Source organism: Alligator sinensis, unplaced genomic scaffold, assembly GCF_000455745.1.
Source record: "Alligator sinensis unplaced genomic scaffold, ASM45574v1 scaffold46_1, whole genome shotgun sequence".
NCBI classification, from domain to species: Eukaryota; Metazoa; Chordata; order Crocodylia; family Alligatoridae; genus Alligator; species Alligator sinensis.
Window position 1 is genome coordinate 75,630 of NW_005841907.1, and position 17,211 is coordinate 92,840.

Consider the following 17,211-nt stretch of genomic DNA (forward strand, 5'->3'; position numbering starts at 1 on the left):
TTAGAAACTTGCTTTAACAAAGACAAGATTTAGGCTTTGAAATGGGTTGAATGCATCTGTTAAGCTAATTTCATAATCATTTTATATACAGAACTTGAATGCAGTTGCTGATATTTGGATCACCAGTAATGTGTTTGCGCTGTTCAAGTGTATGGTAGAGCAGGTGGTGACCTCGAGTCAGTGTTCCTTGTAAGCTTATTCTTTTCCCTGTTGTTCAGTTAATGTGCTCTTGTTGTCTGTGGGAAACTAAAACTTACATTCAGAGTGTAATATCTGGTTTATACAATCTGTCCTACAGGGTTAGATCGAAGCAGGCTAATTAATTTGGCCTACCTGCTTGGAAGTGATTACACCGAAGGGATCCCAAGTGTTGGCTGTGTAACAGCAATGGAGATTTTAAATGAATTTCCTGGGCATGGAATGGAGCCTCTCTTAAAATTCACGTATGATGTCTTTTTGTCTTACTTTCTATAATACTGATGATTATACTTTGCATTAACATATGTAATCCTTCTTGGGTGCAGGTTTATGACAGTGATAGCTCACTGTCCCCAAAGCTACCTTGATTTAACAAGAGGCTACAAACAAGTTGGATTTATTTACACCCATAGTCATTGGAACCACAAGCTGTAAACCAGTATGGAAACCTGATAACAGAATTACCCCTTTCAATAGCACAGTTTAAAACCCAAACTCCAAACAGTGTCAAAAGGACCCTTTGGGGTGAGAATCTTTACTTTGTGCACAGCCCAAGCTGTCCTAGATGCCACAAAGACTTCTACCACACAAGGGCTTCCACAGTCACGTTGACCACACTAACTTTTGTAGCCTTTTCAGTGCTACTCAGGCTCTGTTCTGTAGCACCTTTCACTTTCTCTCTGTGTTGGGGTCTCCTTGTGGGGAAGTCAGTCTTTCTCCCAGCTGCAGTCAGACCAGGCTCCTCCACAATCTCCCCGGGGCCTCATTCAATGGTGTTTGGAACATATTGGAGAGTGAGGCCTGCTCCCTACTCAAGCCACACTGGCTTCTGGCAAAATAACCTCCACACTGTAGCTCCTCTTTCCCACTTTCCTTTCTGCTAGCCCTCAAAGAAGCCTGGGGGCTGTAGTTCAACCTGTTATCCCCATAGTTCATCCCAGCACCCTGGGTCTGGTTTTCCTGGGCTTGGAGTGACCCCCACCTTTTTCTGCTTAATCCTTGCAATCCAGGGGTAGGAGTTGTACATATAAAGAAAGATGTGAATATAGGTAAGCAGGACAAATTACTAAAAAAAATATGATTACATGTTACAAATATGATCTCTAGTTCAAATCGCAAGTAAGATGATATTGTTATGTAACAGTAAAATACCTTTTTTTTTCCCAAATATAAATAAAACTGCTTCAAGAGTTCATTTCAGATCTGGACTCTGAATGAAACAAATTGTGTCCCCCTGAGTTTAAAAAAGGCGTGTGATAACTTGTTAGTAGAGGAAGGAGACTGAAGAATGGGGAATAGACTGCCTGAAAGAGAGATGGACAGACTAGGGAAGGACAAGTAAATTTGAACCTGGGAAGACCGATTAGATGGATGTGTGAAGAGGAGTCAGTAGCCACTAAGACCCATTCTATTTCAGAGGCTAAAATAGAATTCCTGAATCTCTGCATTTTTGTCAGCCGTTGCTTCAAAATCTACTGGTGAAGGGTGGTTCTTCTTCCTTTCTAGGCCCTATTTAATGTAGATACAATAGCTTGTTGCTGCTATCAGTCACTCATTAGTTCAAGAGTTAAAGGTCTGTGTTATGGACGTAAGTTTTCTGTTCTTGCCGATGACTGTGTCAGGTGGTCAGTGTGGATCCACATAGTAGAATTTCTGTATTCATATTTTTCTTTTAAAAAATCTGCTTTAAAAGAACATTAGGTTATCAATCGGGTCAGGCTTTGAAAAGTTAGACAAAGCTAGACTTAAGGTTGACTATGCAGCCTTAATTGTGACCCTGTTGTGCAGACACATCAATATACAGTCATTAATAACATAAGCATGTGCTGTTTTTTCTATAGAGCCCCTTCCTCTCTCAGTCCTTAGGATGGGTTGTGCTTTGGGAATGAATCAGGGTTACATAGTGAAGCACTCTATAGACTGCATGCTGTTTTGTTGCTGAATTTGGAATACGTGTAGTGAATGAAGCAGGGAACTACAGGGAGAGAAGACAGTCTTTTACTTTAGGCAGCTGAGCGTTGTCCAAGTGAATTGAATTCTGTTCCTCTCCATTTCACATAGTTCCAGTGGGATACTGAACAAGTAATTGAAAACAAAATATTCATAGTCTGTCCATCATTTCCTAGGTGCTCATTTTGAAGTCATTTGAGTCACACTTGCAGAATTATCAGGCACCTGCAACTGAAGCTGTAGGGAGCTGTATATGGAACATTTTTGTAGCATTGAACGTGCAAAGTACTCTGAAAAATCAGATCTTAAATGTACCAGCTTGGGCATTCAAAATTAACTGACACTTTTGACAATCTTAATTTAAATCTCTCTGTGCATCAATTCGTCAACTAAGTTCTTCAGCTATAAAACAGGGATGATTAAGCCTTCCTGCCTTTCCGAGCATTGTTAGAGTAAGCTTGTTAGTATTATAAAAAAGTGTTATATTAAAACCTATCAAGAAATTGTATTGCAGGTTTTGGATGGTGTGCAACTAATTGCAAGGGGTTACACATTGAATGATGACTTACATAGCAAGAAACGTTGAGTAGTTCTTCATTCACTCAGCACCATCCATCTTGCTTGCTCAATGAAGACGGGGTTCTGTTCAAGTAACTGATGCTCAAATAATAGAAATTTTTAAGCATATGCACAAAGGGCTTGGCTTAATAGTATTCAGGCAGCTTTAATTTGGACATTAACTAATTTTTGAATGCTTGATTTTTGTAATCTTAATTTTCTATATGTAACATATGTACATTTATGATTAGATTGCATTTTCAGCTGTTCATATTATATATGTAATTTTCCTTCTAGCTTTTAGAAGTCTTCTGGTATGAGGGCAGGGAGCAGCATTTCTTTCAAAGCATTTGCACTGAATGGTTTAACCCATCGGTGATATGCAGAGGTGTTACTAGAAGGAAGGAAATTAGTAAGTAGGATGACTTCCACATTTTCTAATAAATTTATTTATAAATCCATAGTAAATTATGCTAGAGCCAAATTTATAAAAACTTATGGAGGTCTGCTTAGAAGTGGTCAAACCTCAAGTAACTATAATCATGACTTATTAATTAGAGAGTAGGGAGAGGAGTCAGATTTTGCTTCAAAAGTCGTTCAAGAATCTTTTGCATGCAGAACACTCTTCCTAAGCCACCCTGTTAAGCCATTACCCTTCCATATAGTTAAAATTCTTGAACCATTTCTGTTATTGTGCTATTTCTGTTATGGTGTCAGGAATCTGGTTGAATGTATTTGTCTGAATCAGTTCATGACCATAGACTGCCTTGACCCACTTGTGGCATGCTGCTGTCTTTTTGTCCTCTGTTGTTATATCATGCCACCTTTATTTGTCTGGAAATCGGTAGTGTCCAAGGTGTTCTTGGCAGAAACGAACTGAAATGAGCTTGATTACTCTTGGCATTCTAATTGCATTTTAAATAAACTTGAATATCTCTCTCCTCCTATACTTTCAGTGAGTGGTGGACTGAAGCTCAGAAGAATAAGAAAATAAGACCCAATCCACATGATACCAAAGTAAAGAAAAAATTGCGGCAGCTTCAGCTTTTTTCTGGCTTCCCAAATCCAGCAGTCGCAGAAGCTTATTGGAAACCTGTGGTGGATGAAAGAAAAGGATCATTTATCTGGGGAAGGCCTGATGTAGAAGAAATCAGAGAATATCTTTTAACTGTCACCTCTGACAAACTGTGAAAAAGTTGGTTTGATTTAAAAAAAAACAAATGAAAACATGTGAGACTAGTTAGCAAAGTCAGTAACAGAGAATCAAATTTGCCTTTGTCTCATTTGTGTGAGGTGGGACCTTCCAGCCTGTGAAATTTACTTGTGGAGGTGATGTGAAAAGGATTTTACCTCCCAGCTGAAAACTGGAAGCATCAATGATGCATTCAGTATTTACTTAGCATCCCTTGCAGTAGTAGGCAGATTATAGCTAATTTTCTGTCTTAAAAAAGTGAAGCCTTTGATTTATGTACATACAAATATTAGGTTTTTGATGGTTTGTATGTTTTATAACAATATTGTGTACATAACCAGAGAACTTTTCATTAGCTTGAGATACTCAGTATGCTCAGTAATAGAAAAAAAACCAGTTCTGAAGACATTTTGGATAATATTGCAAATAGCTAAGTAGGACATGGATCCATCAGCCTTTAATATTAATCTTTATGCTTACAGCACAAAATCTTTTTGGTAGCTCTCTTCACAGTGTTTTGTTACACAAGGAAGTTTCATTTTGCATGTTTAGCTTTTGTAAGAAATGTTACCATTTTTTTTGTTGAACCTTAACTGCCTGCACATTCTGCCTGAATCATTTTGGCTGGACTAGAACAAAGACAGATGAAGTCTTGTTGCCTGTAATAAAACAGCTGAACTCACAACAGGTAATCCATATTAGTGGTGCATTTTACTTTGCTTTAGCTAGTTGAAAGTGGCAGTATTTTAAAAATAGCCAATAAAGCTTTACCCAAAAGTGCATTATTTGCCAGCCTCTGGGTCAAATTCTGCTAATGCACCTCCTGCATTCCATAAGAACCATGAGTTTTTATGATTTGTAAGCCAGCAGAAAAAATAGTCCATTTTTATATTGTTACAGTTAAAAGTAGATACAAGTCGCAGCTTAAAATAAAGAGCACTTATGGTGCCATCTCTTGGCTATTATTTTATGTTGTTTATATTGTACAGTTTGTGTGAAATGTGAGGCATCTAGTATAATTTTAAGGCTGTAAAATAGTAAATAATATTTAAGAATCTATTTCTTTTGTTTCAATTCACAAGTTCAGGGTTCTGTTTGACCACCTATGATTAGCTTTGCTGTTTTTAAATCTAATCTTACGTGAATGATTTTCATAAATTGCCCAAATATTTTTTGGCTGATTGATGCTGTATTCCCTATACAAAATGTGTGTGTTTTACATACATGTGTCATCTGTTTCAGGAGGATAGCAGATCCATGAATGTATCTCAAATGTACTGATCACTTTTAAATCTGTATAGACATTCTTAATGATTTGTAATTGTAACTCTCATAAGAAATAATGCAGTTAACCCTTAAAATACAGAAGTGCAAATTAAAGTAACTTGATCAAGTGGTAACATTTTTGTCCTGGTTTTGTACAAATGAAAAGCACAATTCAGGAAAGGAATCTTATTGCATTAATACCTTTTCATTTGAAATTGTGTTCTTGAAAATATGTGAGAACTCTACTTGTATTAAATAATTGTTAATATCATTCAATGTATTGTCATAAGAATGAACACAGTGGGCGCATCTATATGAGATGTTTACTATATAGTTGTCTAATTAGCCCTGCAGTAAAATCTCAGCATCTACACATGTGGCCCTCTTAGGCAACAGTAAACTAATAGATACCACTGTAGATTAGTACTTGTAAACACAAGATTATCCTGCGGCAACATTATTTAGTGTGCTGTACCGCATATGTAGAGACTGATGGAACTGGCTGGGGCATGAGTGTACTTCACTGAGAGAGCTGCCTGCCCTCACTGGAGCACCTTCATGCCTGTCAGCCCCTCCGCAGCATGTTGAACCAGGTCAGAGCAGCTCAAGGCTGGCAGGCTGGATTGCTGGGCCTCTTATCAGCCGGGGGCTGCTCTGACCCAGCTCAATGTGCTGCGGTCCCAGGTGCACATGTAAATGCGGCACCTGGGAACAATAAAATCCAGCGCAATCTGCATCAGAGTTTATTCGGTCATATTAATAGCACGTGTAAACACACCCAGTATTTATAAAATGTAAAGGGAATTTAGAGTCTTTTCCCATTTACGTTTTTTAGACTATACTGTGATAGTTCTTACTCTTCGGAATCTTACTACTTGTGATTAATATTTTATTTGATTATGCAGTTATTTCAGCAAAAAAAGTATCTATTCTAGTTGTTTATATAATGCCTATCACTGAAGAGTTCAAACTTTATCTTTTTAATTTTTTTGTTTTCTTGTAGACTCAACTTCGAATTGATTCATTCTTCAGGCTAGCACAACATGAAAAAAGGGCTATTAAGAGCCAGAGACTTCGTAGAGCTGTGACTTGTATGCAAAGAAAGGAAAAAGAGGAGGAGGAGGAGGAAGTTCAAAAGGCTACTGCTGTTATGGAAGGAAAGCTGAAACAACCTGAGAAAAGAAAAGAAAATATGCCTATACAATGCACAAATGATCAAGGTACCACAGTACAAAGCAAAAATGGAAAAAGGAAAAAAGTTTCAAAATCTAAAGAGGAGAATTTCTATGGAGGTGGTTTCGTTGGGAATGTACAACTCTCAGAATCATCCAGTGGGTCTTCAGTGGAGGAATTAGACAATAAGGTTGTAAGTAAGAGCAAAAGAAAGAAAACTGGTAAGGAGTCAAACGTAAAGAAAACTGCTGCAAAACCAGAGCGTAGTAAAGAGGAAGAGAACAGTAGTTCAAGTGGTGAAGATGGAAAAGAAAAAGACATAGTCATGGTGACTGCCAAATCTGTGTTTGAAGACAAAAAAAGAAAATCGCAGTGTATGAGAGGAAGAAAAAAGACCAAGTACTAACCACGTATATGTTGTTTTATGATCATGTCTGACTTCAAATATCTAATGAATTTTCTGCTGGAAAAAATAAACCTAAATTATCTTCTGTTAGTTTTTGTTTTATATTACATTAACTCTGTGACAAGAATAGGAGACATCTTTAGCATCTTGAACTACGTTTTTTCAGCATGGTTGTTCAGGAGTCCTGTTTTTTACTAAGTGAAGATTTCTGCATTAGGGATGTAAAACTGGGCATGAGACTGAAATTAGCTTGGAGTAATCTAAGATAATTGTATTGTGTCACTATTTCTCATTCTCTCAATTTCCTACTTAAGCAAAATTAGTCAAGTGACTTATGCAATTTCTTAATATAGGGAGAAGCAAAATCAGTTCAGCCAGTACTTTTTTGCTTTCTCTTCTTCAGAAGTATATTGTTTGCTGAATCATTCTTGATGCAGAATAAGTCCCAATGGAATATCTTGTTTATGGGAGACACAAGTGGCAATAAGAGTCATAATTGTCTATATAATAATTACATCTTAAATGGCATAACATGATCTGTCTTCAGAAGTGTTATGACTTCTGTTATGGCAGGATTTGTCTATAGGCCCAGATCAGCTTCTTGGCCTCTTGAAGGCTCAGATCAAGTGTAGTAAGGAATTTAGGCTGTCTTGTAACTTAACACTACTTGCTACTATGTAAAATATCTAAATTGCTCTAACTATTTTTTCTGCCTAACTTCCCTTTCTGTTGTCCTTCTGTTTATCACTTCCCAGCAGTTCTTTGATTAGTGAAGTCTGCTTCAGAAATACAGATCTCTTAGTTTGTTTTTTTTTCCCTCTCTTCCTATATTATTTTCTCATATAGCAGGCACCTGCTAGTCTGAAACATACCTTCCTCCCTTTTTTCCCTAGCTATGTTTACTGTGTTTTTCCAACTTCAGTAGCATTCTCTGCAAGTTCAGGAACCATTCAAAGCTTTGGAAGTCTGGGGTTGGTAATGGGAAAACGTGTTTGCAAACTACCAGGTCAAGAAGCAAAGTGGACAGAACTACCTAGTAGTTGGTCTGGTGGGTCATGCTATGAGAGATACCTCATAGCATGACCTTATTTGCAGATAAGGTAAAACTGGTCTAATTCTATCTTTTTAACGCTATGTCCAATTTTTTCCTAGCTTTTGTGTTCAGAAACAAAGTTTATTGGTGGTTTGGTCCTACTTGGTCTCCTTTCTGAATGGAAACTTAAACATACATCTGTAGTGCTGCAAGTGTCCAAGCAGTGCTACAAAAAGTGAATGTTCACACCAACTGTAGTGCCACACACATGTTTCTTTTCCAAAGGGGAACATACCTGTAGCCAGAGCCGTCCCTGGGGAGGGCAAATTGGGGTGAACGCCCTGGGCCCTGCGCTTTGGGGGGGGGCCCCACATATAGTGCCGTACAGGCCCCGAGGTCGCCACCATTCCACATGCTGCTGGCTTCACACTCTGGCTGCTTGCCACTCCCATCCCTGCCCTGCACTGCTCTGGCTGCTTGCCAGTGCCGCTGCCGCACACCTCCCCCTCCCCACCACAGCTGCACACAGTCTGATATGCCCTTGGCCCCACATACCCCTAGTACCCGTAGCACTGCATCTTGTAGCACCACATGCAATGTATGGACAGTTGTAGCAGTGCTACAGAGGATCTTTCAGACCCCTGGAATTCCACAGTCCACTTTTCCTGGCTCCATGACAGCCTGCCCAGCCATGGCAAGTTGTCACGGAGCCTTGCCACTGGCACCATCACCACAGGAGCACTGGCAATAGCTAGTGCTCTTGTACTTATGGTGATAGTGGGAACAGCTGCTGCTGTTGCCATTTGCTGTGGACATCCTTCCTAATCTCAGTGGCAGGGAGGCTATATCTGCCTGATGCCGCTGCCAGCATCTGGTGGATGCAGTTGCAGCAAGGAGGTTGTATCACTAATAGCCTCCCAGGGGGGGCAGAGGGAAGCAAAGGAGCAGCACCCTATCACCCACTGGCTGGAGAACATACCTTTGAGGCAACTGTGGCACTCCAGCCGGGGAGCAGTGCTCTTGGACTCACCCCTGTTGCTCCATATTTTCTCCGTACTAGCAAGTGAACATGTCTATCGCCTCATTTCCTATATATGTGTCCTTTCCATGTTTCTATGTAGCTGAAAATGGCGACGAAACATTAAATACCTTGCAGTCGACACAATGTACAATTAACATGGAATCTACCTCAGAATGATGAAAGTGACCTTGCTCGGATTTCACTTTATGGTTCCAAAGAGTCTAGCATTTCACACACGATATTTGCACTAGTAAGCACCCTCTCCGGCAATACCTTGAATAGAAGGTGTTCTGTATCGCAAGCATGTATTCCCAATGGATATCTATTTCAAAGAGGTGTTTTGCATATGTCTCTATTTGACGGTTGCTCCCAAATAAAAAAGTCTGCTCTCTAGTAATTGCTGTTGCTAAATATAGTAAAGTCCTTCAACTATACTAGAAACTATGAGCATAGAGTAAGAAACAGTTCCTGTCCTGACAAGCTTGCAGGGTAACTTGCAAAAAAACGGAGAGAAATTTCAGAGATATCCCTATAGGTCTAATGATAGAATTTGGGCTTTTGACAAGATCAGGGAGCTGATGATGGAAAATACTTTTAATGATCTTACAGATGCATTTGGAACACTTCTATCTTAAATACACATTCACAATCGAGTGCCTACAAATACATTTCTGCTGTTTTAAAAATGTGGCATTTAATGTCTGGAAGAATTCTGTCTTTAAAAAGAAATCCTCCTCTGGTTTTCTTTGGGGTTTTTTTTTAATTATTTATTTATTTTTTCATGTGAGAATTGTTTAACTGCTATTTTGTGTCATTATCTTATTTTTTGTGAATAATTTTCCTATCACATTTTCTCTCGGCTGGGGTGCTGTTGGATGTGTTGCTGTTATGAAATCTTCCACTCCCTTATGTAAGAGTACAGAGTTCTCTTGGAAATATAACATGATGCGCTTACTTTCTGCGCATGCTGCAGCTGTCGAGATTTATTAATCTCACTTAATGTGGGGTTGTTGGCAGAATGTAACACACGCAGTCTCTTCTTTCTCGGGATATTGGTGAGTTGACTGAAGGAAAAGCCATTGGAGAAAACTACTTGTAATTCCTCCTTTATTGGAAGGCTAAAAGAAAAAAGGTTCAGGTATGTTGATAGATACCTTATAATAGACGTGGGACACTATATATAATATATTTCCTGCTATCTGACTTTCTGGAGTGTATTCTGTTTGATCTGAATTCCTTGTCATTGTTTATATTAAACAGTGAATGTTAGTAACCAAAAAGTTATTTCATTAGTGTTATGACTAAAAGCATTTTTGTAAAGGACAGTTCAAAGTCAAGCAGATGGTTCTTTCATTCAGCACCCATTATAGTGTAATTATAGAAGTAGAGAAAAAGGTTTTCATGTTTAGAAAGATTGTGTAGTGAAACAATAATATTCCTCATTCCGAATATTAAGAGCCTGTTTAACCGTCTTAATTTCTCTCCTCTTTTGACAGTATCAAAACTGATTTTCACTTTAACCACACTTACTTACCTTTTCCTTGCAAATCTCAGCTGTGTATTCCTGATTGTTTCCATTAAGCAGGATTTTGGCTTCTGTGCTTCTCAATTGATGTCTTTTTGAGCACAGAATGCACTCCCTTATTCTTACATACACAACCACCTATATGTACATGTAACACCCAAAATTAATTGTTCTTGATAGTTCAGCAAATATGTTTTATCTGTCTAGTATTATCACACAATATGGATATGATACCATCGCAACACAATTGTCTTTTGTCATCTGAGCTGAGAAGAAAACTGGATTACAAAGAAGGTAAATAGTTTATTTTTTGTGTGATATAATATTTTCTGGTAGAAGTTAAGATGCTAGATTGTTGCCTATGAAAGCTCATGACTGAGCCAGTCTGTAAGGTGCCACCCTGCCTTGCCTTCCACCTGACTTCAGCCTTTCACAACTAATTACCTCACTGTGTTTTCTGTTACACTTTAGAAGACTGGGGAATAAAGTTGTTTTACTCATGTTGGGATATTTTCATGCTCATTTTGCCTAAGGAACTGTTAATAATGTTTACATAAAAAATATAACGGGCAGACAAGGCCATTGCAGTGTCATAAGAGATTCATATGTTATACAAGGTCAGCTAATTCAGCCTGACAATTTCCTAGCATTCAGCACTCTTTCTCTGGCTGGTTGCCTGTTCCTGGTTCTGGTGAATTAAGTGGTGGCTGACGATCAAGATATTCAAGTGGAGCCTCAATGCAGGGTGTTAGTTGGATAAAAACATTAATTCAAGCGCAGTTGCTGTTTGTACAGGCAAACCTACTCTGGAGAGATTTTCATAAGACTTGGAACAGGGTTTGCTCTGCCGTACCATAACTAGTGGCTGCAGGCTTTCTGGTCCCTAAAGACCATAACACTAAAATATAAGTTTATATCAGGAAAGAGGCAGAGGACTGTTTCTCTTCATTTTAAGTACTATGTTAGAACTGGCTTTGAAAGCTTTCAAAATGTAAATTGATTGTTAGGGTTGAAAACCTGTCATGGTGATTTTTCTTTAAAACTTAAGTTTTTCATAATCCATATCATATTTACCCAGATGCAGGCAGTTGGAGAAGCTTTTGGGAGAGTTCGGAGCCAATATTCCAGCCCTTCCCAGCCACATGTGGAGGGCCTTAGATGCCCCTGAAATATTAGTACTGTCCTGAGCAACCTCTGGCTCTTGGCCTGCAGTTGATCGTATTCGTCTTCTTGAGTGGCTAATTTCCCCTCCACTACAACAGAAGACTACACCATAGAAGACCTCTCAGAAAACAGGAAACACACAATTGACCACCTGTGAAAAGAAAACATCACTCAGGAACTCTAGCAGAAGCAGGGATAGAATTCATTCATTGGGACAGGGTTCAGCTGCTTTAGCTATAAAGAACAATCTATTTCTTGAAGTTCCCCATCTCATTCATTACACATTTTCCAATTCTGTAGCAACAGAGGCTAGAATCAAACAGATAACTCCCTTTGCTACACAGTTGTGGCTAATTTTCCTGTGATCTGGGTGAGGTAGTCTTGTGGAAAAACAGTATGTAGTTATATCATTAAAACTCATAATACACATGCAACCAGGGAACTGAATTACACAGGTAGTGTTAATTCAGGGATTTATTTAATTTCTGAGATTTTGACATTGTCACACTAGTGTAATTCTTCATGTGTCATTTCCCAAGAAACCAATCCCCCCACCCCTGAAAAACAAAAACTCCAAATGCCATTGTGTGGCTTCAGATCAACACACATATGACACAGCAAAAACACTATAACCTTTTAGATCCACCATAGAGACATCTGCCACTCAAATTTATAGTAACTAAAAGGAATAGTAGATTATCTTCTATATTCCAACACCAGAAGAGGATGGGATATGTTGCTGGTGGGTTTTAGTTATTTCCTGACGGCAGAGGAAGAGTGAGACTCAGGCCACATTCTGTTCCAAATTATAGAGGGGGTGTTGATCCTAATAGGAAGAGAACTTTTCACCTATTCCCCCACATTTCTTCCCTTTCTGCATCACTCTGTTCAACCTATCCCAATTCTGTTTTCCTCATCCCTGTCCATTCTTCTTACTGTCTTAATCTCTGTTTTTGAGCCCTCTTATGTAAGTGCTGGTTTCCTGCAACAACTAGTCTCCTTTACATTCACTGTTCGAAAATCCCCCACATTGCCACTGCCAGTCTCATCCCTAAGCCTATCTCTGTTCCCCCACCTCATAGCTCCTTGCCCCTCATTTGCTTCTTGTTGCTACGTACTCCAAGTCTCACTCATTTGGCTCCTTGTCCAGTTTCAATACCCAGCTGGCTTTTTTCCCCCTCTTTTCACAGCCAGTCTCAGCACTCACCCCCACATCTCAGCATCTCATTAAATTTGTCTCCCCTGTTGTACCAGATTTCAACAGATGTACCCAGATCCTGCTCTCCTGGCTCTATTTAGTCTCTGTCACTCTTCCTGTCTTCCTTCTTATAATGTGATGCTAAATCGATTAGTTATGCTTATTTTATTTACTTAGATTCACCCTCAAATTAATTTGATTTTGCACCAGACCAGTGTGTAAAATTAAATTTGGAAGGAGAATTTGTAGGGAAGCAACTGAAGTCCTTGACACTGGCACACTTTACAGTATATCACTTGGCTTGGCCAGAATTCAATTTCTAATCCATAAATATCTAAGAAAATGCTGATCTGGTAACCCCTTGCATATCTCAGCATTTTTAAGGGACACACTGCTCCCAACTGTAAACAGCTGCTACTGCTTGATGAGAATTCCTTCTATAACTCCCCCTTTATTTCTAGGGCAACAATGGCTTCAACTTTCCAGACAAATTCCAAACAAAGCTGAAAGAATTTGTATTCCTGGACAGATGAGAACCAGTAGAAGATTGTGCCAAATATGAACTAATCAAGCAGTTGTTAGTTCCTTTTAATATAGAATAAGAAAGAATAGAAGACAGACCTTTATTGGGTTCAGGGAGTAAATTGAACCAAGTACCTTAAGGGAGAAAATTGCATTTATATAACGATCAGTCTTAGGGTAGGGAAAATAAATATATTCCATGTGGTCTATTGAGTTCATGCTTATAAATTAATTTGCTCATGCCTGAATAATATTTAACATTTCTGAAGTCCTAATTATTAACTCACCTTTTGACTTTTCAGGGTGTTACAAGTTATGTAAAGAAAAGGTTTATTTACACTAAATATAAATCTCTAATGTAGCCTTTTTCCGTCTGCCTTTCCTTCTTCCTCTAGTAGTTCCCCAAAGTCTCTTTTTCCAGGTAAGAGCAATGTAATTCATCATGATGTAGAAAAGTAGTTTTTGAGAGAAATTTTGCTGAGCATGGCATGTTTGCAATAGAGATTTGCCCTCTCTCTCCTTGATACCCTCATTGCTTTCAAATCTGTTTTTTGATTAATCCCTGCTACAAAATTTTAAAAGGTATAACTTGACAGCATTTAAATCCTAGCACTAATAGGTTTGCAAATGACCACACTGTTCATTCTACCTCAGGTTGTCTTCATTGCATTGTTGGCTCAAGTTACTTAAATTTTAAACTGCTTTTGAGTTAGGATTTGTTTATGCAAAGAGACCACACCAGAAAAAAGGAATGTAGAACAGTGTACAAAGTATGCCTTTGTGCAATTTAAGTTTAATCTACTTTGCAAGTCAGTTAAACAACCACACAAAAGGTACCTGTAGGCCATAACGAGACTGCAAATTTACAAAGCCCACCAGCAGTACCCTCAAACATTCTTCACTACTTCACACATGATATTTTCCCACCCAGAAGCAGCCATGGACATGTGTAGCCACAAGCTGACACTACCTACCTCCAGTGCCTTTGGGAGGAAGGAATAGTTTTGAAGGTGCACCTCCTGGGTATAGTAAATGTGTGGTGCAGGCATGGCCTAAAAGCACTTTTGTGGTTGAGCCCAAACCACTTCCAAGATGAATTAAGTTAAACTACAAAAATACACAATATTTGCACTATTCTATGCCATCTATCTTGGTCCCCTCCCCCCCCGTGGAGGCAATTTCTGCCTTGGGAGGAGTTAACTCAAACTTTTAGGTAACTTGAGTTTAGATAACTCAAGCTAGGATGGAATAGTTGTGTTCTAAATTCACACCTTAAGTACTTTGGAGTAATTTTCTAGTGTCATCTGTGTTGGCCAGACATAAACCAACCTCAAGTCAGCATAGACTGTGGTTAACCTTGAGTCCTAAAGACTCAAGATGGGTAACACATCAGTTTTGTTTTAATAGTTGACTGGTTGTGCTAACTTGAGCTTTAGTGTATATTAGTGACATACCGGCCAGTTCAAATTAAAATCATCAGCAACTTTAAGGTGGGGGTCTTTTGTGTGTTTGGGACTCAAGTTAGGACTCAAGCTGCCCAGCACTCAAGTTACAACTCGGATTAACTCTAGAGATGTCAAGCCCATAAATGAAATTACTTTCTTCCCAACACTATACCTGTCTTAGGCAGTAAACAGACATCTAATTGAGGCAGCCCTGATTGTACTAGGTTTTGACCTAGCTCCAAACAGGAATAGCACAGACATTTATACACATAGCCCTTCCAAGCTGTGTTGCTCCTCCTCTTCTAGTAGGTGGCCAGCAAGAGCATGTAGCCTCACAGGCTTATTCCTGGGACGACTCATGGGTAACTCGAATTACCTGCAGTTGACTTAGGATAGGAACAGATGTTGCATTTGTCTCTAGGCAAGTCGTGCCTGTGTTTGTCCTGGAACTGACATATCCTGGGATTGGTGTGTACACACATTGCCCTTTCAATCTGGGTTGAGTACTCTCCTGAATACACTTCTGCTTTTCTGCTATTGATTCAATTATACAATTCAGGGACAACCATTCAGATGTACTTTGCCATGTTTCAGGATAAACTCTTAGTACTTTTTATCCTGTGAACCTTTTTTGGATTTATCGTGGGATGATGGACATCTAAGCAATTGCACTTTGTCCTGGGATAAAATAGTTTATCCTGGGAAAAATGCAACATCTGTTTGTTGCCTTACAAGTATACCCAGAGAGATCCTGAGGAAAAAGTGCTAGCATTTTTTTTTTTTAATTTTGCCTACTTCACAGGTACTTAAAGTGGGACAGTGGACTTGTACATCTATAGACCTTGAGATGAAAGGTTTTCTTTTGGGATAAATGTGATGTCTGGTTACAACAATAATAATACTAAAGTTTATATTATAAACTTCATATTATCATCCTTTGAGGAAGAGGCTGTCTCTTGCTCTGTTTGTACACAGCATGGCACAATGGGGTCTTAAATCTGGTTGGAATCTTTTGATAGTTCTTAGCTGAAAAATTACTTAAAAGTGAAAGCTACAATTGACTATTGGTTGGGTAAAATACTGAGCCTGTTTTATGTAGCAGTGAGTATGAGGGTCTTTTGGACCTTAATCAGCTAGGAAACTGGGACTGAAACTGCCTAGTTTCAGTCAAGGTACCAAGGGAAACAGAATACCCATACCAGACTGCTAAGTCTTCTCCTATTGGATGTACCAGTTAAGGATTCAGGTACAATCAATCACTGTAACATGGGAATTGTGACTTGGCATTTCTGGTTCTGTGCACGTGCATACTTCAACCATTATGTTGCATGAGCATGGTGTTTACATTTCTTTTATTGTGGGGAATAAAATACATAAATCTTAACTAGAAGTAAATGTTCTCTGCTGTTGTTGTACTTCAGAGTATTTATTTCAAAAGTAACACAGATGCACTTATTTGCCTAAATCTAAGGGTACAGTCCCCTCTTTGCAGGCACCACCATAGCAGTAGTATTGACTTTGCCCTTTACTGAGCTTATAGTTAAGTCAAGAAAAATTGTTCTAGTAGTCTAGGTCAGGACCATCCACCTTCTGAAAGATCAGGTATACCTTTGACTGCCTGCTGCCATTCTCCCCACTCATTGCATGAACAGTGCAGCACTGAGCACCCAAGTGCTATGCTGTCCCACACCCAGAAATGGGTGCAGGAAAGAAAGCTGGAGTGGCAGCATGAACAGCAGCAGGAGTGGTGGTAGGACCTGTGGCTGGCCTGAACCCATGGGCTAGGTGTTAACCCCTTACAGCCCATGGGCCACCCCTTCAGTAGCGCTGTTCTGGGAAAAGTCATTATCTGGAAAAATGCTATGTTTTTATATAGTTTGATAGTAGCAAGCTTACTCTTGGCATGTGTTCAGCATTGGAAGGATTTAGTGTTCTGATAATTTCTGCAAGCATGTCTGACAATTGCTATATTTCAGCTTTCTGCAAAGCCCTTCTTGAGAACTTTTCCAGGTCAGTCAAGGGCATGATTAGTATTCACTTATTTTTTTTCTTCCCTCAGTCTTCAGTAGGTCTTGGTAGAGACATGTAGGAAACATAAAATGGCAGAATAATGATGAGCTTGGACCCCAGTCTTGCTGTCCTTACATTTGTGGGGAGTCCTTTGGTCTATACTGGCTTCAGTGGAACTAATTATAAGAAGGCTCTGATCCAGGGAGAGCGAAGAAGCTCAATGGCAGTTGTAGGTATTCAAGTCTTCCCAGGAATAGACCCTATGAGGGTTTGGTAAAATTTCTTTAACCAAGGGGATTAAAACAAATGTCTGAAATATAATAAACATATCTAAAACAAATCTCAGTAGCTTTTAAGGTATATGTCTGTGTTACTAAAATAGTAATTCATCTTTATTCCCCACGGTTCCAGGGCTACCTCTACCTCTGGTCCCTTCCTGGTGTGTCTCTATGCGTTCTTTTGGGCATCAGACCACGTAGCTTTACTTGTTCTGGGATGGAATCATGTGATTCTTCTTTTCCTCAACTGGCCCATGGGCAACAGTATTTTG

At 39.1% G+C, this 17,211-nt stretch overlaps 2 protein-coding genes across 7 annotated transcripts in view; both read left to right on the top strand.

Annotated features, from left to right (window-relative positions):
* Nucleotides 1-6,833, top strand: part of LOC102375922 (DNA repair protein complementing XP-G cells) — a 24,974-nt gene extending 18,141 nt beyond the window's left edge. For 2 of the 3 annotated variants that reach the window (XM_014517404.2, XM_006018599.3), the window contains exons 13-16: nucleotides 299-443; nucleotides 3,663-3,863; nucleotides 4,502-4,586; nucleotides 6,168-6,833. In XM_014517404.2, coding sequence (XP_014372890.1) covers nucleotides 299-443; nucleotides 3,663-3,863; nucleotides 4,502-4,586; nucleotides 6,168-6,743 — 1,007 coding nt within the window. In that variant the 3' untranslated portion in view covers nucleotides 6,744-6,833. Of the gene's footprint in view, nucleotides 1-298; nucleotides 444-3,003; nucleotides 3,119-3,662; nucleotides 3,864-4,501; nucleotides 4,587-6,167 lie in introns of those variants that run through there. The other variant, XR_001357623.2, reaches the window with a different exon arrangement.
* Nucleotides 6,834-9,644: 2,811 nt separating this feature from the next.
* The window catches only part of LOC102378763 (protein-lysine methyltransferase METTL21E), a 28,377-nt gene continuing 20,810 nt past the window's right edge, over nucleotides 9,645-17,211 (top strand). For 2 of the 4 annotated variants that reach the window (XR_003092838.1, XM_006018607.2), the window contains exons 1-2: nucleotides 9,645-9,935; nucleotides 10,530-10,616. Coding sequence is in view for 3 of the 4 variants with exons in the window: in XM_006018607.2 (XP_006018669.2) it covers nucleotides 10,544-10,616 (73 nt within the window). In the remaining variant the exon portion in view is untranslated. The remainder of the gene's footprint in view (nucleotides 9,936-10,529; nucleotides 10,617-17,211) is intronic. The other 2 variants (XM_025197856.1, XM_025197855.1) reach the window with 2 other exon arrangements.